We start from the raw sequence: 23,852 nt of genomic DNA, 5'->3' as shown, positions 1-23,852 counted from the left end.
TTATACTCTGCCATTTTCAAAACTTGACAACTGGGATCTACCTCTGGAAATCTGAAATTTTACATTTCCTTAAACAGAAGAATTTTTTGAAATACCTATCATGAAATATCTATATTTCATGTGAAATATCCATATGATCCCATCTATTGGAAACTTTGCAAAGACATATATATATGGAACATCAGAACTTATTTAGGAATCTCAATATTAGGAATCAGAATTGGGCAGAAACGGTCTTTTCAATTGGCTTTATATTTTATGGTTACAAGCATATAATATAATGGAAAGTTTAAAGCAGCTCCAGAGTTAGAGAACAAAAAATGAGGGAACAAGAAAAATAAAGATGCCCTTTCAGGTTCAAAGTTCCAGCAGCATTTTGTCAGTTTTATTTGGGAAGTTTGTATCTGTCTGCGGTGCTCGGTAAGGAAAATAACTCTTCCTTACTCCAGAGATGGTTTACCTGGAGCTATCATCCTTTGCTGCAGGTTATGACACACCTCCGCGTGATTTACGAGCGCATGAACCAGTCTCTCTCCCTGCTCTACAATGTTCCTGCTGTGGCTGAGGAAATTCAGGATGAAGTTGGTGAGTGAGCTGTTTTTTTTTTGGTGCTGTGCGTATTAAACATATTTTCCTCCTGTAGGAGAAAATCAGGGAAGTGAGTTCATCTTCATCAGGAATCATCAGTGTTTTAATATGTGGAAGGAAAAAGAGCAGATTCCCTTCTACAGTGAAACTCTTGGGGAGTGGAAGTTGCTCTCATCTTAGCATTGCATCAGGTCTTAACTGCATACTGACAAAAGCCGAGGGGGATGTAATTTGACTTTGGTCTATTTGTGTGATAATGAGCCACTTGTTGGATTTTACTTGTCAACAGTTTTCTAATTTAGTCAGTCTTATAAATATCACCTTATGGTGCTTTGGTACTTTACAGTTTAATAGAAACAACCCTTCATGTCTTAATTCTTTATTATCATAATCTTATGAGTGCTATGATATCCTCATTTTTCAGATGAAGGAGCCCAAACTTACAATTTAAGAAACTTGCCTATGTCACACATATCCCAAGGAGCACAGCAAAACCACAAAACTCTGACTTTTGACTTTGAGGTTATTGTTATATTCAGTAACGCATCTTTCTTTGATGCACGCCCCGCCCCCTGCATAGCCATGAGTGTTCTCTGGGCCACGTTGTTGTTTAAACTTAATTAACTATATGCCCACTATCTTTCATTAAACTTTTAAAATAATCATACACTCATAAGAAGTTGGAAAAATAATACAGAGTAGTCCAAGGTAGACATCACCCACCTTCCTCAGTAGTAACATTTTACGTAACATCATGCATTTTCAAAACCAGGAAACCGACCTTGTGTGCCCACTGTCTCCTATGGCCATAGGTTTCCTAATGACATCTTTAATATTTCGTATGAGTAAATTCTCCCTTTTCTGTTTTTCTTGGAAAGGGAGTAAAGTATCGCATAACGTAATTCTCCACAAACCCCCAAAATGCCCATATTTGTTTAACTTTACCTCACAAAAGTACTTAGATGCAATTACCCTAGTTCATCTTTCAACATAAAGCAGATGTATGAATCCGGGCGATGTGGTGCATAAACCTTCTGTAAATAAGAAATATGTGTGTGGTGGATCCCTCTCATAATGAGTCCTGTTCTTTGTTAATTGGGTTGAAAATAGATGCTTAATTTGGTTTAAACAGATGCAGGTTATCTGAAAACAGAACACCCAGGATGTTGTAGATGGTGTACCGGTTGCAGGAATTCCTGCTTTGAAGTGCCCAAAACACAGCTTGGCTCGATTTTTACATTTCATACCAGTGCCGTTCTACTCTGTTTTTTTTCTAGCTTAGTAATACCTTGCAAATGTTGTTCGTATTACTACCAAGTATTTGGCACTTATCAGGGGATAATGGTCTGTTCAGTGTTGTGTATTAACACACAGGATCCTTTCTTTAAGAAACGAATATTCTTGTTATATATTAGGATAGACATGTGTAAGGAACCTTTAAAATACTGTATATTAAATAAGTATAAGAAAGTCCTCCAATAAGTAGTAGAAGGGACGAAATCAAAGAAAATTCACGTTCTTAATGAACTGAAGCTCAAATCTTCTAGATGAATGTATTTTGGACTTATAGCCATCTTATCAAGCTTATTTTCATAAGCAACTTCAACTGAGGTGTTGCCAGTAATACCAAACTATAGAGGAATAAGGCATTGCAAAGGACTAGAATATTTCACTCTCAGCCAGTAATTATGGCTGACTCTTTCTAATTAAATTACCAGACATTTTCATTCAGCAAAATACTACTGAAAGCAGTGACCACTAATAAGTCACAGTTCCACAGAACAGATGGTGATTCAGCTGTCTTGAGTGTTGCAAAATGCCCAAGAATAGAACCACACACTAAACTTCAAATCTCAGTGGCAGGGAGAATATTCTGTAGAATCATGGAATTTTTTTCTTTAAAAAAAAAAAACTGTTAAGTAGGATTAAGAGCATGTCATTTTTAAAAGTAGTTTTGTCATTCTGAGTATACTGAACACCGAATCCTGAAAGATAATCATTTAAAAAATCTTTCTTGCCTCCATTTTTAAATAGCTGTTTCCTGTGGGAAGAGAAGCTTGCATTAATGAACTTCCATTAAATAGAGCTGTGTACCATTTGAGGTCCTAACACCAAAGCCAAAGAAGAGAGCTCCCTGGGGAGAATGGCTTTTCTGGGTTAAGCTTAGCTGTCTTATAGAAATGTTCTTCATTTGAAGGAACATTTAAACATAACTTACTTTTAAAGTAGGACCATGGATGAAACAAGATGGGCTGTTGAGTTCTAATTGTTTAAGCTGAGTGCTGTTTAAGCTGAGCGGGAGTTATTTGTAGTATTCTCTTTACTTTTATATACGCTTGAAATTTTCCATAATAGAAGTTGGTTTTTAGCTTCCTTTCCAAATAGAATCTGCACAGATTTCTTCCAGTGTATGTCTCGTACATTTAATAGTTTCTAATTAAATACTTTGTCATTAGTCTGATTTGCATGCATCTTCTTTTTCTGTGTGTAATCAAATTTTAGATTTGGAGTCAGTTCAGTGTAAGTAAGAAGCATACTAAAATTCAGAGCTGCTGGGAAAGGGAGAAGATCCAAAAGAACCTACAAATGCATGTTGTATATATAAAAGTTTGTGCTTATCAATGCAGGCAGTTAGAAGATGTTTAGTACAGTAAACCATCTGGAGAGAAATACAATAGTTTTGTTAAATAAGGGTAATAGTTGCTCTGGAGATGAAGGGTTTTCACAAGTCCTGAGGAACTGCTAGTATCTTTCGTGACATAGGTTTATCTGCTTCAGGTAGTTTCTGCTCCCACGAGGGTAGAATTCTCTATTATGGGTGAAAATGAGGAAGAAGCTAGTCACACCAGAAAGAAAAGGGTGAAAGTGGGAACTGGCATCAAATTTGTGAGAACAGTAAAGTGTGACTGACTAAAGCCTAGAATTTATCAGGCCCATGAGTTCCAGCCCTGACCGTTCTCACCCACTGTGCTTTCCTAAGAAAACCATCTGTTTATGCTGCTGTACTGTTAACTCCAGTAAATCCCACATCCATAACAACAACCTGTCTGCTGAGTCCCAGTGACATATTCCAGACTCGGAATACAGGCATACCTCGTTTATTGTGCTTTGCAGATATTGCATTTTTCACAGATGGAAGGTATGTGGCAACCCTGTGTTGAGTGAGTCTGTCAGCACCATTTTCCAACAGCATTTTTTCACGTCATGTCTCTGTGTCACATGTTGGTAATTATTGTGATATCTCAACCTATTTCATTATTATTACATTTGTGATGGTGATCCGTGATGAGTGATCTTTGATGTTACTATTGCAAAAATACAGTGACTCACTGAAGTCTCAGATGATGGTTAGCATTTTTTAGCAATAAAATATTTTTTAAGGTATGTTCATCGTTTTTTTAGATGTAATACTATTGCGCAGTTAATAGACTACAGTATAGGGTAAACGTAACTTTTACATGCACTGGGAAACCAAAAAATTCATGTGACTTGCTTTGTTGAGATATTTGCTTTATCGCAGTGGTCTGGAACCGAGCCTGCAGTGTCTCCGAGGTATGCCTATATTTCACCCGTTTCTCAAACTCCAAACTATGTGTGTAAGGAAGAAATCATTGTGTCCCTCGTGAAATTGACCCATTTTACAATCTCAGTTATGGGTTCTCCCAGTTGTCCTATACATATCCATGATGCCTTCCTCTCCTCCACCCATGATTGCTTATCAATCTGAAATCCTATATATTCTACCTCCTATATTCATGTGGAATCCCTGCTCTGTAAATCCACGTTGTTAGCTCAGATCCTTATCCTCTCACATGAGTTTCACTGGACTCTCAACTAGTCATCCTGCCTCTTGCCTTGCCTTGGTCCCCTCCTACCCAACTTCTTCCTCTTCAGGGCTGAGTTCCCTGCTAAAATGAAAATACAACCTGCACGTGGTTCTTCCTTGCTTGAAAAGCAGCATCCTTCAATACTCACCTAAAATGTCCACACTCCCATAAGCCCTTGACTAATTTGCATAGGGAGCCAGAGGGAAGAGCTGGTGTTTGAGTGACAGTTATATGGCGAACTGATGAGACTCTCTTACTGATGATGTTGCTGGTCTGAGTTCTTTATGAAAGTTCACCCTTGTTGAGGTTCAGGGCCACCACATATAGATGTGGCAGGTGGTTTAGGGAAAAAGCATAGACTGACATTCATTCCACATCCCACTGACGCAGCCAAGTGCTCTGGTACGGGGCCACATCCACGCGAAGCGGAGCTTTCTTATCATTCACACAAATGCAACATATGCGCTAGTGACAACACTGGTGAATTCAGTGACAGCACCTCCAACTAACTTGCCCTTAACAGATAGTAAAGTGATGAAAGTGGAATTGGAGCCAAGGTCTGCATGAGTCCGAAATTCATACTCTCTCTGCTACCCACTTTCCTACTCTCAATTCAGTAGAATTTTCTTTTACTAAACCTCAGTGTCTAAAGCACCATGTATCCACCTCTAACACCGTACTGTACTTTGTATTTAATTGTTTATTGACGTGTCCACCAGCCCCCAATCCTGTGAGATCTTCCAGGACGTGTCTTGGTCATGTCTGTATCCTTGGGATCCAGCAGAGGACCTGGTACTCTGTAGCATTAGTCATCAGAGCCTAGGTTGAAGCAAATCCCTAGGCTGCAAAGTAGACGCTCCTTAACTTAGGTGGATCAGGTGGTCTCCCCCATAACCCTAAAGACCCACCCTGAGCTCCTTCCTTAGCACCCAGCATAGCTAGTGCTGCACAAAACAAATCTCTTTCCTCGGCCACAGCATTCTCTAAAGCTATGATTGATCAAGCCAACAAAATGGGTGCGTTGGCAAAGGTAGCAAAATAAAGAATAAAGCAGAGTTTCAGGACTGTGATTAATAACATTTTACAATATTGTACTGTATCATATCCATGACCCTCTGCTAGTTGGCTTTCTGCCCAATTCATATACTCTGACACTTGATTTATTAAATATGTTGTCTGGTTTGACTCTTCCATCAACCAGAGTCTGAGGCTATTTATTTGCTTTGCTTCACCAATAAGTATGAATTATCAAAACTACTCTATTAGTTTTATAAAAGCTTGCTGTTTATTCTTTTATGATAATTTTTCAGTTCAGTTTGAATTATGTTATGTGCAGGTTCCCAGGCATATCATTTATTACTTAGTGTTTTCCTTTTTTAAAAAAATGTATTTGCATACAAATTATGAAGTTTTCTGTAAAGAAAGGCGTAAGGTGTTTGTAGAGGGGGGAAAGAATCCCTTCCTCGTTTAAAATAGCTGTTTAGGACAATTTTTTTTTTTTTTTTATTCAGCACATGATAGAATCATTAATTTAAGGAAAATATGCCTCTTTTCAATGTCCATATTCTGTCTTAATCATCTTTTAACCCTTCAAAAAAGCAGAATTCCTTCATCTCTACTATTGTTCATCTCGGCTTTGCTCTGTCAATTTGCTGTTTCAAAATGAGTGGATTTTTTTACCCTTTGTAATCTTCCTTAAATCTGTGCTAAAAGGATTCTATTCTTCTATCAGCACTCACCAGAGTACTTCATTTTACAGCTTCCTCAAGGCTAAAAACATTGCAGCTTTCAACTCAGGGCTGGCTGTTTCCCAGAATGCTGTAATGATCAATTTATGAGAAAGATAGGAGGAAGGAAAGGGGGAAGGAAGGCCTAATTGTTTCATACCCTGGGTTTTTTGGGTTTTTTTTTTCTTTTAGCATTCAAAATTAGTAAAAACATGAATTATTGTAAACCAGATGTTGGAAGGATCTCTGGCGGAACAAATCCATAGTGAATGGGGTGGGATTGAAATACGTGGCAGGAGATCAAGAAACTCAAGTTAATGAAAGAAGGCTTATAATTTTTTATTACAATTTGACTGTGGCCTCCTGATAAACTTTTCTGCTCTTTGGGAAAAATACAGCATGTTTATTTCAAGGACAGTGTTTCCATTCTCTGTTCCTAGTAAACCTATTGATTTTTGGATTTAATGAATCCAAAGTAGTCTAGACTTAAAATAGAATATTTATGGCACTTGCCAGACCAACAAAATGGAACATTCATTACTACTGAGAATTTTAAGTATCCTTGTGTATAATTGTTAGTCAAGGGAGGGCATCAGGAAGAAAAAAAAAAATCATAAAAGTGAATAAAGTGAGAGAACTATTAACTTACTCCACTCTTATTCGTTTTCCATAGGAAATGACTTTTAAGTATAAGTAGATTTTATATTTTAGAACTGATTTAAGTATTTGGCAATAAGAACATTTATTTGTATCATAAATTGCCAAAGACATGTTCTTCCTTTAGTTTTACAGTAGTCTCGGAGCTCCTTATTAGTATTCTTTCCAGTATTATTACCTGAATTACAGGTTTGACCAGTGTTTATTTGCCTACCCTCTAAATGTATATCTTTGTCCCCCTCTTAAGCAAGACAGTTACTCTTCCAAAATAGTACAACTCATTTTATAAATGAGAAAATGAAACTGCGTTGTCAAGTGACCTACGTATAAGCATATTAATCTTCAAAATGGAAAAGTATACTATGACAACAACCCAGTTTTCTGATGCTTTGCCTGCCATGTTGAAATGTCTCTAAACAGCAAAATATAGATGTGTCAATGCCAATGCGTTCATACCTCAAACCCAACTGGTCTGTAAATAGTCTTAGGAGGTTACAACCCTTAAGCATTTAACTCACCCATAGTGGCTAGTTCAGTTCTTTGCAGACATTTAGTTCTTTACACCTTTTATGGATATGATATGTAAGCTGTCTTTTTCTTAGGAGTTTAATTACTGAATCTATAAATACAGTGTATGTCATTCAGATGATCTGTGGAAGTCAGTCATAGGGTCCTTTTGACGTATGTAGGGACTTGCCTGGAGGTCCAGTGGCTAAGACTCCACGCTCCTGATGCAGGGGGCCTTGGGTCAGTCCCTGGTCAGGGAACTAGATCCCACATGCTGCAATGGGAAGATTCCTGCATGCCGCAAATAAAGATCCTCGCGTGCCACAACGAAGATCCCACACGTGGCAACGAAGATCTCACGTGCCGCAACTAAGACCCGATGCAGACAAATAAATTAATTAATTAAAAAAAATATTTTTAAATGCTGACTGATATTAAAAAAAAAAAAGTTGATGTATGTAACTTGACATATGTAAATTATTGACATGGAAATTATTCAGGGAAACAACATCAGTTTCCCTGGGTAATTTTTATAATATTACCTTCTGGCAAACAGATGTGTTTTTTTCTGTATTTTCTGATCCATAATTGTAAAGGAAAAGTCAATCCTTTAGCATTATTTAAAAAGAATACACTTTCTAGGAAGAATGAATGTCAAAAAGTTTAATTTAAAACAAATAAGCATAATCTCTGCCATTCTGGCAGATAGATTGTAGACATTAATATGTATAATTCAGAGTGGTATATTGATCTTATTTCTTGCGATCCCAGTGTACCCTGGCAGTCATTAGATGACTTACATATAAACCACATTGTTTATTTCATGCCGTTGCAGTGGCTCTCTGGATTATGTTTTCAGTCTTCATAAGTAGGTGGTATCTATTAAAATCTTTTGCATATTTTTTAATAGGGCTCTTGCATTTTTATTATTGAGTTGTAAAAGGTCTTTATATATTCTGGATACTAAACTCTCATTAAATATATGATTTGAAAATATTTTCTCCCTTTTTGTAGGTTTTCTTTTCACTTTCTTGACATCCTTTGAACACACAAAATTGTAAAACTTTGATGAAGTCCAGTTTATCAATTTGTTTTCGCTGTTTCTTATGCTTTAGTATTATATCTAAGAACCATTGCTCAATCCAAGGTCAAATATATTTATACCTGTGTTTCTTTCCAAGAGTCTTATAGTTTAGCTCTTATAGTTAAATCTTTGATTCATTTTGAGTTAATTTTTATATGTAGTGTGAGATAAGGATCCCCCTTCATTCTTTTACATGTGGATATCCAGGGTCCCATCACCATCTGTTGAAAAAAACTATTCTTTCTACTTTAAATGGTCTCGGAACCCTTGTCAAAAATCAGTTGACCAGGGATATATGGGTTTATTTCTTGACTCTCAATTCTATTCCTTCTATATATACATTCTTATTACAATACCACACTATTTTGATTACTGTAGCTCTGTAGTAAGTTTTGAAATCAGGCAATGTGAGTCTTCCTCCTTTGTACTTTTTCAAGATTGTTTTGACTATTTGGGGTCCCTTGCTTTTCCATATGAATTTTAAAGTCTTTTTTTCCTCATTTCTGCAAAAAAGGTAGTCAGAATTTTAGTAGGGATTACCTTGAATTTATAGATCAATTCAGGGAGTATTTCTATTGTAATTTTTTTAATGAACTTTTAAAACACTATCACTAATTGAAGAGATATCCACTATGAGATGATTCCGCTTTGACCCCATTCAAGAGGGTAAATGTTTAGAAGTCACAGGAAAATTGATTTAGCACACTGTCACCCTTTACTCCAAATTTTGGTGAGATTCAAGGAAATTTCTTTGTGAACGCTTCCTTAAATCATGACAACTGTGACACAGTGGTGGGTTTTGTCTATTTTCATGCCGTTCTCTGATTGTGTGTGTGTGTGTGTGTGTGTGTGTGTGTGTGTGTGTGTGTGTGTGTGCGCGCGCGCGCGCGCGCACCTTGACCAAATGGGTGAAGCCTGAGGCAGTGCCTCTCACCCTGAGCTCTGCTGGTGCCTGTGATGATCCAGTGCAGTTCCGGAGTTTTTCCTTAACTCACCAGCTCTTACACATGGCCCTATAATTTGAATCAAAATCCAAAAAGAAATCCTAACTAAAATGCTTGGGGGGTGAAGTCAGACCACAGTGGGGACTCCTAGACTACTTCTGGCAGGGAACCCTGCCACAGATGTATCCTGATTTTTTTTGGTAGATTTTGGGGAGCAACCAATGATTTTACAATGGGGAAGAAGGCCTGGTTATTTTGTTTTTCACAACCAGCTGCCTTCAAGGTTCATATTTTTAAAGAGAAGGAAAAAATTGTAGTGATATTTGCCACCCTGAAAATAGAGATGCATTCAAATTGAGATTAATTTTGAAATCTGTTTCCACAAAGTCTAACTGGGAGAGAGATGAATGTATTTGCATGTGAGAAAGACTTTGGAAGGAATGTTAATTTGCCTCTTGCTCTTCAACTCAGAAACAAATTTTGCAATGTACTCCCTGAGTAAGCTCTGTTACTCTTTGTTAACTATTCTCCTGCCATCTATACCATGGCCTGCTTTAGAAAATCAGTCATAGACACTGGGGTATAATGTCTCATCAAAAACAGGAGATCAATCTATTAACCCATTCCAGATTATGAGGCATGTGTCCAAAGGAATGTTTACATCATATGAATCAAAACACTATTCAGAAACAATCTTTTGGACTTAGAGTGAAAAACAGGTGGTCAAAAGGCCAAAGTTAGGGTGTTACTTAATTTCAACTACTGTTGCTAGATCCATTGACCTGAGACAGTGAATTTAAAATGGCCTATTTAATGTGTTTAATTTTTTACCAATATATTTATTTACATGTGCTCATAAAAGCATGAGTTAAATCTTATTATTTCTGTGGAACAGCAAATGGCGACTACTTGGATTGTCTTATGCATGTCTCAGTATCTTTGCTTTTCGTCTGGGTGGTAGTTAGAAGAGTCTGCCCATCCCATGAGAGCAGATAGAGGAACTGTGTGTTCAGCTTCCTCTTTAACATTAAACTTGATAAAGCTTCTCCTAAGGCCAGTGGAGACCAGAGGCATTGTCATCTGAGAGCAGGAGGAAGGGCCAGCTGCAAGTTTCATGCCTCTCAGAAGCAAGAGCCTGAGCCAGCCTGGCCTTGGCAAATGATGCATTTCTTCTCTTTCAGGGGCTAGCATAGTGAAGGGAAGCTCTGGGGCTGTAGTGAGTTGCTTCTGAAGCTTTGCCAAGTTATGAAGGAACTTCCTGGGACCTGAACAGTGGAGATCTGGGAATGCAAAAGGGAACATATCATATTAATATGATTATACTTATTAACGTCTTATATTATTTTTATTTAGGAAACTCTAGAAACAAAGCAAATTTCATATTCTAGGTTTTGGGCAGAGGGCAGGAGATGTGGAGAGAGAAATTGGTGTTTGAAATTCTAAATTAGTGACTCTTTTGCAAAAACCTGCCTTCGTTTTGTTGATGATTACTGAGGCTTGAAATAATTAAAATGGGTTTACTCTCAAATGATAGTCAACATATTTGATAGAAAGGAAAGTTGCCAAAATGCCCTTTTTGATGTGGCATGCACAATAAGAAGAGTATCATGTATGGAGCTGGACATGAAAGCATAATCATTCATAATGTGACCTTTCTTTATTACACTAAAACTTTTTCTTTAGTCATGACTGTGACCAGATAACATAAGCTTCTTGCTGTTTATAAGTTTTCCATGATACCAAAAAGCAGTTTTCTAAAAGTATTGTATATGAAGCTTTGTTAATAGTTATAGTTTTCTAATCAAACAGCTTTAGTCAAATTTAAAAAAAATTAACTTTATCATTGCCACTGAGATATCACTAGGTAAATGCCTTAATTCTCAGTCACCACTCTAATAATATCAAGGGAATATTAGAGGGTTTCAAAAGTATATATGTAGGGCTTCCCTGGTGGCGCAGTGGTTAAGAATCCACTAGCACGATAGCTAGTGCTTCCCACTAGCTATCTATTTTACATTTGGTACTGTATATATGTCCATGCTACTCTCTCACTTCATCCCGGCTTGCCCTTCCCCCTTCCCATGTCATCAAGTCCATTCTCTATGTCTGTGTCTTTATTCCTGTCCTGCCCCTACGTTCATCAAAACCATTTTTTTTTTTTTTTTAGATTCCATATATATGTGTTAGCATACAGTATTTGTTTTTCTCTTTCTGACTTACTTCACTCTGTATGACAGACTCTAGGTCCATCCAACTCACTACAAATAACTCAATTTTGTTTCTCTTTATGGCTGAGTAATATTCCTTTGTATATATGCACCACATCTTCTTTATCCATTCATCTGTCAGTGGACACGTAGGTTGCTTCCATGTCCTGGCTATTGTAAATAGTGCTGCAATGAACATTGGGGTGCATGCCTCTTTTTGAATTACGGTTTTCTCAGGGTATATGCCCAGTAGTGGTATTGCAGGGTTGTATGGTAGTTCTATTTTTACTTTTTTAAGGAACCTCCATACTGTTCTCTACAGTAGCTGCATCAATTTACATTCCCACCAACAGTGCAAGAGGGTTCCCTTTTCTCCACACCCTCTCCAGCATTTATTGTTTGTAGATTTTTGGGTGATGGCCATTCTGACCGGTGTGAGGTGATACCTCACTGTAGTTTTGACTTGCATTTCTCTAATGATTAGTGATGTTGAGCATCTTTTCACGTGTTTCTTGGCAATCTGTATATCTGCTTTGGAGAAATGTCTATTTAGGTCTTCCACCCATTTTTGGATTGGGTTGTTTGTTTTTTTGATATTGAGCTGCATGAGCTGCTTGTACATTTTGGAGATTAATCCTTTGTCAGTTGCTTCGTTTGCAAATATTTTCTTCCATTCTGAGGGTTGTCTTTTCATGTTGTTTATGGTTTCCTTTGCTGTGCAAAACCTTTTAAGTTTCATTAGGTCCCATTTGTTTACTTTTGTCTTTATTTCCATTTCTCTAGGAAGTGGGTCAAAAAGGATCTTGCTGTGATTTATGTCACAGAGTGTTCTGCCTATGTTTTCCTCTAAGAGTTTGATAGTGTCTGGCCTTACATTTAGGTCTTTAATCCATTTTGAGTTTATTTTTGTGTATGGTGTGAGGAAGTGTTCTACCAATTTCATTCTTTTACATGTAGCTGTCCAGTTTTCCCAGCACCACTTATTGAAGAGGCTGTCTTTTCTCCACTGTATACTCTTGCCTCCTTTATCAAAGATAAGGTGACCATATGTCTGTGGGTTTATCTCTGGGCTTTCTATCCTGTTCCATTGATCTATATTTCTGTTTTTGTGCCAGTACCATACTGTCTTGATTACTGTAGCTTTGTAGTATAGTCTGAAGTCAGGGAGCCTGATTCCTCCAGCTCCGTTTTTCTTTCTCAAGATTGCTTTGGCTATTCGGGGTCTTTTGTGTTTCCATACAAATTGTGAAATTTTTTGTTCTAGTTCTGTGAAAAATGCCATTGGTAGTTTGATAGGGATCGCATTGAATCTGTAGATTGCTATGGGAAGTATAGTCATTTTCACAATGTTGATTCTTCCAATCCAAGAACATGGTGTATCTCTCCATCTGTTTGTACCATCTTATTTCCTTTCATCAGTGCCTTATAGTTTTCTGCATACAGGTCTTTTGTCTCCTTAGGTAGGTTTATTCCTAGATATTTTATTCTTTTTGTTGCAATGGTAAATGGGAGTGTTTCCTTAATTTCTCTTTCAGATTTGTCATCATTAGGGTATAGGAATGCAAGAGATTTCTGTGCATTAATTTTGTATCCTGCTACTCTACCAAATTCATTGGTTAGCTCTAGTAGTTTTCTGGTAGCATCTTTAGGATTCTCTATGTATAGTATCATGTCGTCTGCAAATACTGGCAGTTTTCCTTTTTTTTTTTTTTTTTTGGTTTGGATTCCTTTTATTTCTTTTTCTTTTCTGATTGCTGTGGCTAAAACTTCCAAAACAGTGTTGAATAATAGTGGTGAGAGTGGGCAACCTTGTCTTGTTCCTGATCTTAGTGGAAATGGTTTCAGTTTTTCACCATTTGGAACAATGTTGGCTGTGCGTTTGTCGTATATGGCCTTTATCATGCTGAGAAAAGTTCCCTCTATGCCTGCTTTCTGGAGGGTTTTTATCATAAATGGGTGTTGAATTTTGTCAAAAGCTTTCTCTGCATCTATTGAGACAATCATATGGCTTTTATTCTTCCATTTGGTAATATGGTGTATCTTATTGATTAATTTGCATATATTGAAGAATCCTTGCATTCCTGGTATAAACCCCACTTGATCATGGTGTATGATCCTTTTAATGTGCTGTTGGATTCTGTTTGCTAGTATTTTCTTGAGGATTTTTGCATCCATGTTCATCAGTGATATTGGCCTGTAGTTTTCTTTCTTTGTGACATCTTTGTCTGGTTTTGGTATCAGGGTGATGGTGGCCTCGTAGAATGAGTTTGGGAGTGTTCCTCCCTCTGCTATATTTTGGAAGAGTTTGAGAAGGACGGGTGTTAGCTCTTCTCTAAATGTTTGATAGAATTCGCCTGTGAAGCCATCTGGTCCTGGGCTTTTGTTTGTTGGAAGATTTTTAATCACAGTTTCAATTTCAGTGCTTGTGATTGGTCTGTTTATATTTTCTATTTCTTCCTGGTTCAGTCTCGGAAGGTTGTGCTTTTCTAAGAATTTGTCCATTTCTTCGAGGTTGTCCATTTTATTGGCATATAGTTGCTTGTAGTAATCTCTCATGATCCTTTGTATTTCTGCAGTGTCAATTGTTACTTCTTCATTTCTAATTCTATTGATCTGAGTCTTCTTTTTTTTCTTGAAGAGGCTGGCTGATGGTTTGTCAATCTTGTTTATCTTCTCAGAGAACCAGCTTTTAGTTTTATTCATCTTTGCTATTGTTTCCTTCATTTCTTCTTCATTTACTTCTGATCTGATCTTTATGATTTCTTTCCTTCTAACTTTGGGGGTTTTTTTGTTCGTCTTTCTCTATTTGCTTTAGGTGTAAGGTTTGGTTGTTTATTTGAGATGTTTCTTGTTTCTTGAGGTAGGATTGTATTTCTATAAACTTCCCTCTTAGAACTGCTTGTGCTGCATCCCATAGGTTTTGGGTCATTGTGTTTTCATTGTCATTTGTCTCTAGGTATTTTTTGATTTCCTCTTTGATTTCTTCAGTGATCTCTTGGTTATTTATTAGCATATTGTTTTTAACCTCCATGTGTTTGTATTTTTTAGTTTTTTTCTATAATTGATATCTAGTCTCATAGTGTTGTGGTCAGAAAAGATACTTGATACGATTTCAATTTTCTTAAATTTACCAAGGCTTGATTTGTGACCCATGATACGGTCTGTCCTGGAGAATATTCCATGAGCACTTGAGAAGAAAGTATATTCTGTTGTTTTGGGATGGAATGTCCTATAAATATCAATTAAGTCCATCTTCTTCAATGTGTCATTTAAAGCTTGTGTTTCCTTATTTATTTTCATTTTGAATGATCTGTCCATTGGTGAAAGTGGGGTGTTAAAGTCCCCTACTATGATTGTGTTACTGTCGATTTCCCCTTTTATGGCTGTTAGTATTTGCCTTATGTACTGAGGTGCTCCTATGTTGGGTGCATAAATACTTACAATTGTTGTATCTTCTTCTTGGATTGATCCCTTGATCATTATGTAGTGTCCTTCTTTGTCTCTTATAATAGTCTTTATTTTAAAGTCTATTTTGTCTGATATGAGAATTGCTACTCCAGCTTTCTTTTGATTTCCATTTTCATGGAATATCTTTTTCCATCCCCTCACTTTCAGTCTGTATGTGTCCCTCAGTCTGAAGTGGGTCTCTTGTAGACAGCATATGTACGGGTCTTGTTTTTGTGTCCATTCAGCCAGTCTGTGTCTTTTGGTTGGAGCATTTAATCCATTTATATTTAAGGTAGTTATCGATATGTATGTTCCTGTTACCATTTTCTGAATTGTTTTGGGTTTGTTATTGTAGATCTTTTCCTTCTCTTGTGTATCCTGCCTAGAGAAGTTCCTTTAGCATTTGTTGTAAAGCTGGTTTGGTGGTGCTGACTTCTCTTAACTTTTGCTTATCTGTAAAGGTCTCAATTTCTCCATCGAATCTAAATGAGATCCTTGCTGGGTAGAGTAATATTGGTTGTAGGTTTTTCCCTTTCATCACTTTAAATATGTCCTGTCACTCCCTTCTGGCTTGCAGAGTTCCTGCTGAAAAATCAGCTGTTAACCTTTTGGGGATTCCTTTGTATGTTATTTTGTTGCTTTTCCCTTGCTGCTTTTAATATTTTTTCTTTGTATTTAATTTTTGATAGTTTGATTAATATGTGTCTCGGAGTGTTTCTCTTTGGGTTTATCCTGTATGGTACTCTCTGTGCTTCCTGTACTTGACTGACTATTTCTTTTCCCATGTTACGGAAGTTTTCTACTACAATCTCTTCAAATATTTTCTCAGACCCTTTCTTTTTCTCCTCTTCTTCTGGGACCCCTGTAATTCGAATGTTGGTGCATTTAATGTTGTCTCAGAGGTCTCTGAGACTTTCCTCAATTCTTTTCATTGTTTTTTCTTTATTCTGCTCCCTGGCAGTTATTTCCACCATTTTATCTTCCAGGTCACTTATCCGTTCTTCTGCTTCAGTTATTCTGTTATTGATTCCTTCTAGAGTATTTTTAATTTCCGTAATTGTGTTGTTCATCGCTGTTTGTTTGCTCTTTAGTTCTTCTAGATTCTTGTGAAATGTTTCTTGTATTTTCTCCATTCTGTTTCTGAGATTTTGGATCATCTTTACTATCATTACTCTGAATTCTTTTTCAGGTAGGTTGCCTATTTCATCTTCATTTATTTGGTCTTATAGGTTTTTACCTTGCTCCTTCGTCTGTAACATATTTTTTTTTCGTTTTTTTTTTTTTTTTTATGGGTGGTGCTTTATTAGTGCCAAATTGGTTGTTTGGCCTGAGACATCCAGCACTGGAGTTTGCAGGCAGTTATATAGAGCTGGGTTTTGGTACTGAGATGAGGAGGCCTCACTCCGATTGATATTCTCTCGGGTCTGAGTTTCTCTGTTAGTCCAGCGGTTTGGACTCTGAGTTCCCATCACAGGAGCTCGGGCCCGACCTCCGGCTTGGCAACCAAGATCCCTCAAGCTTCATGGCATGGAAAAAAAATAAGGAAGTAAGAAAGAAAAAAAGGAGCAGTACAAAGAATAAAAAACAAAGTAAAATTAGAAAGATAAAAAATACATTAGGAAAAATAAAACTGTAATTGAAACAACTGCAACAAGGTAAAATAAAACCACAGCAGAAGAAAAACGGGGTGGGGGGAACAAGCCAAAAAGAGTGATCACTAACAATGTATAAAGAATAAAATAAAATTAGAAAAATAAAAGATTTATGAGGAAAAATAAAAATATAAAAGAATCAACAAGGTAAAACAGAACCCCAATCTAAAAGAGGAAAAGAGAAAAGGAAAAAAAAAAAAGAAAAGCCTTGGCTAAGGGGGCGGGGTTTAGGCAGGGGTGGGGTTTAGGGTGGGGCGGGACCTAGGCAGGTGGGGGCGTGTTGTTGGAGCATGGGGCGGGGCCTCTGCTTAGGACCTGCACGGAAGGGGAGGGGCAGCATGTCCAAGGGGGGCTTCTGGAGTGTGCAGTTCTGGAGTTTGGAGGTAGGGCCCTGGGTGAGGGTGTGTGGGTGGGGTTTAGGCCCAGTGCGGTTGGAGGGGGTCTCTGAGTGTAGAGCCGGGGCCCTGGGTGGGGGGGGGCATGGTGGGGGGGGCTTGGGCTCTGCACTGCAGGAGGGAGGCTCCGAGGGCAGAGAATTAGGCCCGGGAGCCCAGCAGGCTCCCCAGTGCCTAAGTAGACAGGGAAAGCGCTGGCCCCGTTCCCTTCTGTTCCTCTGCACCCCTTCCCCACCATCTCCCCCAGGGTCTCCCCCGTCCCTGCTGGGCCCCTAACCATGGGTGGGTCCCGCTGGGTGTAGGACGTCCTCCCCTCCCCCAGCCGCCCCTCAGGGGTGCCGGTCCCAGAGGTCCAGCCTTTGCTTTTGCTCCCCCTTCCCTCCCTCCCACTCCCTCAGGACCCGCACGGCTGGAGGGGGCCTCAGGGGGCAGAGGATCAGGCCGGGGAACTCAGCAGGCTCCCAGGGGCCCAAGTGGACAGGGGAAACCTGACCACCCTCCCTTTGGATCCTCTGCCCTCCCAGTGGCTCCCCAATTTACCCCTTCGGGCGTGGGACCCCTTCCCCTCCCCCAGCCGCCCCTCAGGGACACCAGTCCCGTCCCACCTCCACTTCTCCTCCCCCTTCACTTGCCCCACATCCTACCCAGTCGCTGGGGGCTCCTCCCGTCCCCTTAGGTGTCTGTGGTACCGCACCAGTGCTTGGTAGGTGCTCTCTTTTCTTCTCTTTTTTTTAAGACTCATTTGATTCTCAAAATAACCCTGAACAGGCAAAGCAAATAGTGGGAAAAGAATCTGAAAAAGAATATATATATATATATATATATATATATATATCTCTGAATCACTGTGCTGTACACCTGAAACTAACATGACATTGTAAATCAACTACGCTTCAATTTTTTAAAATAATAATAAAATAACCCTGGACAGGCAAAGCAAATAGTTGTTCCCTTTATTCTCCTTCATGAGCCTAGCTTTCCAAGAAGGCTGATCTTATGTCCACAGCCCTGGATACATTGACATACGCTTCTCCATCTGCCTGCAATACCCCTGCCCAGTTTTGGCCTGTTGAGATCTTTTTGAGCTTCCAAAACCCCAACTCTAGTGTCACCTCTCCCTTTAATTCTTTAATGAACAGAAAGCATCTGTACTCTGATCATATAGTTTATGTATTACATGTGTCTGCTGTTGTTTTGATGTGTACATGTCAACTAATTGTCCTGTACTAATTATAATCTCTTTGAGGGTGTGAATCAAATTTCTTGTGCATTCATTTCTCCTGAAACAAATTACTAGGTACAAGCCAGTATTACAAATATGTGTCTTCAAGGAATTCTTCAGTTAGAAGATTTGTGATTCTTGGACCAGCATCATGAGCATCCCCTGGGAACTTGCTAGAAATTCACATTCTCTGGTCCCACCCCAGACTTTCTGAATCAGCAATGCTGGGTTGAGGAATTAGCAATCTAGCTTTTAACAAGCTGTCCAGCTGACTGTGATGCATGCAGAACTTTGAGAATTACTGATTTAGGATGTATTCAACTTACGAAAAGTTAATAAACAGGTGAGGATCTATTCTAGCCCACCAATAAGCCATTTAGATTTACCCATACTGTTGTGTCCTAAATCCACATGATAAAAAAACCATATACCACAAAAAGTGCTTAAGGTGAAAACCTAAATGAAGTTAATGTATTCATAAATACAACAGCTCCATTTATAGAAAAAGATACATAATTGCTGAGTAGTCTTAGATGAAAAGATGTACTTCTCATGATTAAATACTAAAAATCAAAACATAATTTTTTTAAATTATCAAATTGGTAATGTTTTAAATCTGTCATACCCTGTCATAACGAGGGTAAGTGAAAAGGAACTTCATAAGCTATTGATCATTAAATGGGTATAACATTTTTCTGGAACTGCTTGCCTCTCCCTAATAAATTAAAATGTACAGTCTTCTCTAATTTGACACCATATTCCTCCAGATATCCTGGCCCACCTGTGGAGAAGAGAGGGACATTTCTACTGTCACTTGAAACCCCTCAGGACTATTTATATTTTTTGATAAGCATCACTGCCTTTAAAATAACTATAAAAAAAGGACAAACGACATGCAGCAGACTTGACTCCCCCTTCTCAGACTCCTCTTCAGTTTATATTTCTCTCAGTTTGGAGTTCAGTGCCCCTAAAATTGTAGGGAAATTGCAATACATGGTGTTGGCTGGAAATGTAGCATTTCAAGAAACTTAGGTGGAAATGGTTTTAAGTCCCGAGTCTAAATGATCAGTGAAAGTGTTAGACCATCTCTGTTTTTTTTTCTTCCAAGGTTTTGTAGTCTACCGTAACCCTAGAGATCTCAATTTCTATGCTATTCTGTAAAAAAAGAACAGAGATGCTTCCTAATGCACTATTGCTGCCCTCCTCCTGTTTTTTAGGGTGTTGTCGTCTGTCAAAACAAGTTCTTGGCAATTTTTTTTAATACTGAGAATGAACACTTGAAGCAAACCAACCAAATTTAAGTGTCTCGAGGATAATAATAATAATTTCAGGAATAGCCTCTCGGTTTTCTGCTAAGAATCAATCTGAACAGTTTCCAAATTGCTGTTGGCAATGGCAGTTATCATGAGGAAAACAGAAAAAAGAAGCTGTTTCAAGAAAAGTAGGAATAGACACGGTCTGGGGGAAGTACCTTTTTAATCTAGTACTCAGGCCTTGCCAGAATGGATTTCAAGTTTATAGGCTAAGTCTCTGCTTTATTTCTCTTGCCTTCCTTTTGGCAGAAAACCAATTTTCAACACTTCAGTGCCTTCTTTCCATCTTGATGGAGAAGCTTTCTTATACCTGAAGTACCTCTTTTGGGTATAAGAGAGGAATTAAGTTGAGCCTGTCTGCAGAGTTACTAAAACAAAGTTATCCAAAAAAAAAAAAGTCCTAATTTCCTGTCCAGTAAGTCAAATATTGTATGAATGTATGAGAGAGACCTTGCTTGCTTTCTAGATCTCTTTGATGTAAAATAAAGAGATGGGTCCACACTAGCAGAGCAGGCTAGTGTGATGAGCGTATTGACTCAACAGCTCATAGCTTCCTTCACTGCCCTGTGTGATTTCTGCACCTTTGTACATCAGCCATGGACAGAGGAAACTATCTGGCATTTGCTGGTTTGGTTGCTGTTAAGTCCTTGGATGTGAAAAGCACCTGAGAACTCATCCAGCGCACTCCGTGTGGAAGTTGTTATTCTGGAAGCCATGTGCTCTTGGGGCCAAGTGATGCCCAGTAATGTTGGGGCATTCTTGTTAAAAATGCAGATCTCTGGTCTCTACCTCTGATTTATAAAAATACTCATTTTCCTTACCCTTCCCAGGTGATTCTTAAAATATTCAAAAGTTTTAGAACTCATGTTTATATGAAGTACCAAAAATACAAGGATTCTTACAGGCTTAGATTATGTTTCTGTTGGTCTTAAACATCAAAGAATAGAAGTTGCTGTCATTGAAAATTAGCCATGTGGATTTCTAGTGGTGCTTATTTCCGAAGCAGTGACTATCTAAAATATTAGAGTGAAGCATTATTAACCTTGAAGTTCAAATTCATTGAGAATTTGTTTAGTTGTGACAGGGTTGGTGGCTATTGTTTTCTTTATCCACGTTAAGACTTCTTATTGGCTATGAAAAGGGATTGGCATAAACAGCTTATTAACTTTGATTAACTCTCTCTAAAAGAAATGAACAAGCATAGGGCAGACCCCAGTCAGCAAACGCTGTCTCTCTTAATGTTCTCCCCATTTGCTCTTTTATTTGCTTTCAGAAATTGTGAATTTACTCCTCTACCTACCAGAATCTTTTCTTCCCTCTTTAGATTCTTCACTTTCTATTATTGATACTGACATTTTACTCAAAGAAATTACTCATTTAGGCTCTCTTCAAATCGAAAGTGATATTATTTTAATAAGGGATAAAAGGGAAAATCGACAAAATACACCTGGAGTTGTCAGCATTGTAAATGACAAACGGTAAAAGCTTAATCTTGGAGGATTGTCAGAGAGCCTAACATTAGCTCAGGAAGTGTGTGTCTCCTTAGAGAATTGACAAAAAAAAATTCCCAAGACAAGGCACGCTGGGTACCAACTTCCGGTGCCAGACCTGAGAGCATCTCATTCTGTTAAGCAACAGCGTATGTATTTTTTTGATAATGCAGGAATGCAAATTATATTCCTTTGCTACTTAAAGTATCTCCTGTGGAGACTTGGCATAAAAGTCGTACACCATCTATTTTTTTCCCCCAAAGCAAGTAGACCACGTAACTGGAAATGTCCCAGATGCGTGAGGAAATTGTCCTTTGGAATTTTCCCTCTGCCTGTAGTGAAGGCAGGTAGCAGAGCAGCTAGCACTTGAGAACTTTCTTGGCAAATGGCCAGAAAAAGTAAGGAAAATGAAAAGCCCCAAAGGTCAAGTATACTTTCCAACCTTGGACTGTGTCACATTTGAAAGAAATCACTTCCTTGTCATTTTTATGAAAGGGGCAGGACATAAAATTCACTGCACATCCCTGGTGACCCACTGGTAATGTACACTCCTTTTCTCATCTTCAGCCATTACCTTTCCAAAAAAAAAAAAAAGAAGAAGAAAGCAACAAAATCCCTTTGAAAAAGCTGTTCTGACCTTTGATCTTCCTTTGATCTGGGTATGACTAGGTGGGCATTCTAGTCAACTCAGGCTGCCGTAATAAAATACCATAGATTGGGTGGCTTAAGCAATAGAATTTTTTTTTCTCACAGTTCTGGAATCTGGAAGTCCAAGATCAAAGTCTCAGCAAGTTTGGTTTCTCCTGAGGCCTCTCTCCTTAGCTTGCAGATGGCTGCTTTCTTGCTGTGTCCTCACGTGGCGTTTTCTCTGTACACAACTGAGAGAGATCTTCCAGGCTTGTTGAAATAGGGCTCCACCCTATGACCTCATTTTACCTTAATTACCTCCTTAAATCTCCTGTCTCCAAATACAGTCACATTAGGGCTTAAGGCTTTAACATATGAATTTGGGGGCGGGGGGGACACAATCCAGTCCATAATAGTTGGCTACACCATGTTTTTGGATAGATCCAGTGTACCCCGTCTTCAGTATTCCTCAACCATCATCTATTTAGTGCATGTGGGTTCTTTCATCCTCAGAAAGGCAAGGGAGGCCATGAAAGACATTTTTCCTGCTTCTCTACCCTAAGTCATTGAAACCAGTTTTCATGTCAGCAGCCTTCCACTCTCTCTTTGTGAACTTCAAATACAGACCTCTTTGATATATAAAAAGCATACACTTGACATGGAGAGATTTGATGGATTTTTAAATGTTGTTCTTTTACTAATTTCTCCATATTCTTCTCTTCATCTCTAAGTGACTAAAGCCAAGCATTCCCAGTGTTGGGGCATAAGGACAGACCAGATAGGATAACCAAGTAGAGCAGGATAAATCCACAACCAGGTATTGGTAGCCATCTTTTCTCATGTCTTGAGCCAAAAGTCACAAATAACCTAGTTGTAGTAAGCATTCATTCTGTAAAATATTCTATTCCAATCATCCATATCTCATACAAGAATAAAAGTAAAACTTTAGGCCCCTGGAGAAGTTTCATTAAGTTCCAGCTTGTTGAATGGACTCTAAGTTAAAATTGATATGCTGAATGTTACAGATGACTCCAGCTATTCAAGCATCACTCCGTTTAGCTGCTGAATGGAGGTATGACCTACGTCATACTGGCATATGCAGACTTAGTTCTGGCATGAGAGATGGTTATGCTTTCATCACCCTAGAGTTAATAAAACCTGAAACCTGCCAGGCATTTGCCATGCGTTGTGCTGCCAAGGACAATTCAGCTTCCAGCTTCTTAGAAAGGACATAACGTAACCTCTGTGTTTACAAGGTTTTTGAAACTGAAGCCCTTCCACTTCCTTGCTGAACTTGCATTGACACTGGTACCCAGAATTCCCGTGCAGCCAGTGAGGGTCCAGAAAAGGAAGTGGATGGTTTCCCTGTAGAAGGGAAGAGAGATGCTGAGAGCTAAAACAGAGAAACCTTTTGGTCTCCATTGAAGCACTTTCTGGTGTTCAGAGGGAAAACATCTCTGCACTGATGGGGCCAAATTAGACTATTCGATTATAGAGCTCTTCACCCCTGTCCAATCCACTTATCCCAGCCTTGAATAAAGGGCCCCCTAAAAATCTACATTCTACTCTTGTATGTTTATTTATAGTCAGAAATGGCTATCTCATTAGCAGATGGTTAATATTCACTTATATGGGTACTGTAATAGTTTCCTAGGACTGCCAGAACAAATGACCATAAACTGGGTGGCCTAAAACAATAGAAATTTATTCTTTCACCATTCTGGAGGTTAAAAGTCTAAAATGAAGGTGTCCACAGGACCATGCTCCCTCTGAAGAGCCTAGGGGAGTATCTGTTTCATTCCTTTTTCTTGCATCTGCTGTGGCTGATAATCACTGACGTTTCTTTGGCTTGTAGATACATCACTCCAACCTCTGCCTGTGTGTCTTTTCCAATACGACCAAGAGCCCGCCTTACTCCTGTAGGGTCCATATGGGATTGAGGGCCTTATTCTAGTAGGATCTCAACTTGATACATCTGCAGAGACCCCATTTCCAAATAAGGTGATATTCAGAGGCACTGGCGGTTAGGACATCGGTATATTTTGGAGGGGGAACACAATTCAACCCATACCAGGCAGGTTTTTTTGATTTTTTGTGTATTTTTTGGCCACACCGCACAGGCATCGGGGATCTTAGTTCCCCAACCAGCGATAGAACCCGCGCCC

At 38.6% G+C, this 23,852-nt stretch overlaps 1 protein-coding gene across 7 annotated transcripts in view; it reads left to right on the top strand.

The window, feature by feature from the left end:
• The window catches only part of APP (amyloid beta precursor protein), a 277,465-nt gene that overhangs the window by 211,763 nt on the left and 41,850 nt on the right, over positions 1-23,852 (top strand). For all 7 annotated transcript variants that reach the window (XM_057545417.1, XM_057545416.1, XM_057545415.1 and 4 more), the window contains one exon: positions 486-585. In XM_057545417.1, the coding sequence (XP_057401400.1) occupies positions 486-585 (100 nt within the window). The remainder of the gene's footprint in view (positions 1-485; positions 586-23,852) is intronic.

The sequence above is a fragment of the Balaenoptera acutorostrata genome, chromosome 4 (genome assembly GCF_949987535.1).
Source record: "Balaenoptera acutorostrata chromosome 4, mBalAcu1.1, whole genome shotgun sequence".
Lineage (NCBI taxonomy): Eukaryota > Metazoa > Chordata > Mammalia > Artiodactyla > Balaenopteridae > Balaenoptera > Balaenoptera acutorostrata.
Note: the sequence above shows the minus strand (reverse complement) of the source record. Positions and strands in the feature narration are given on the sequence as shown.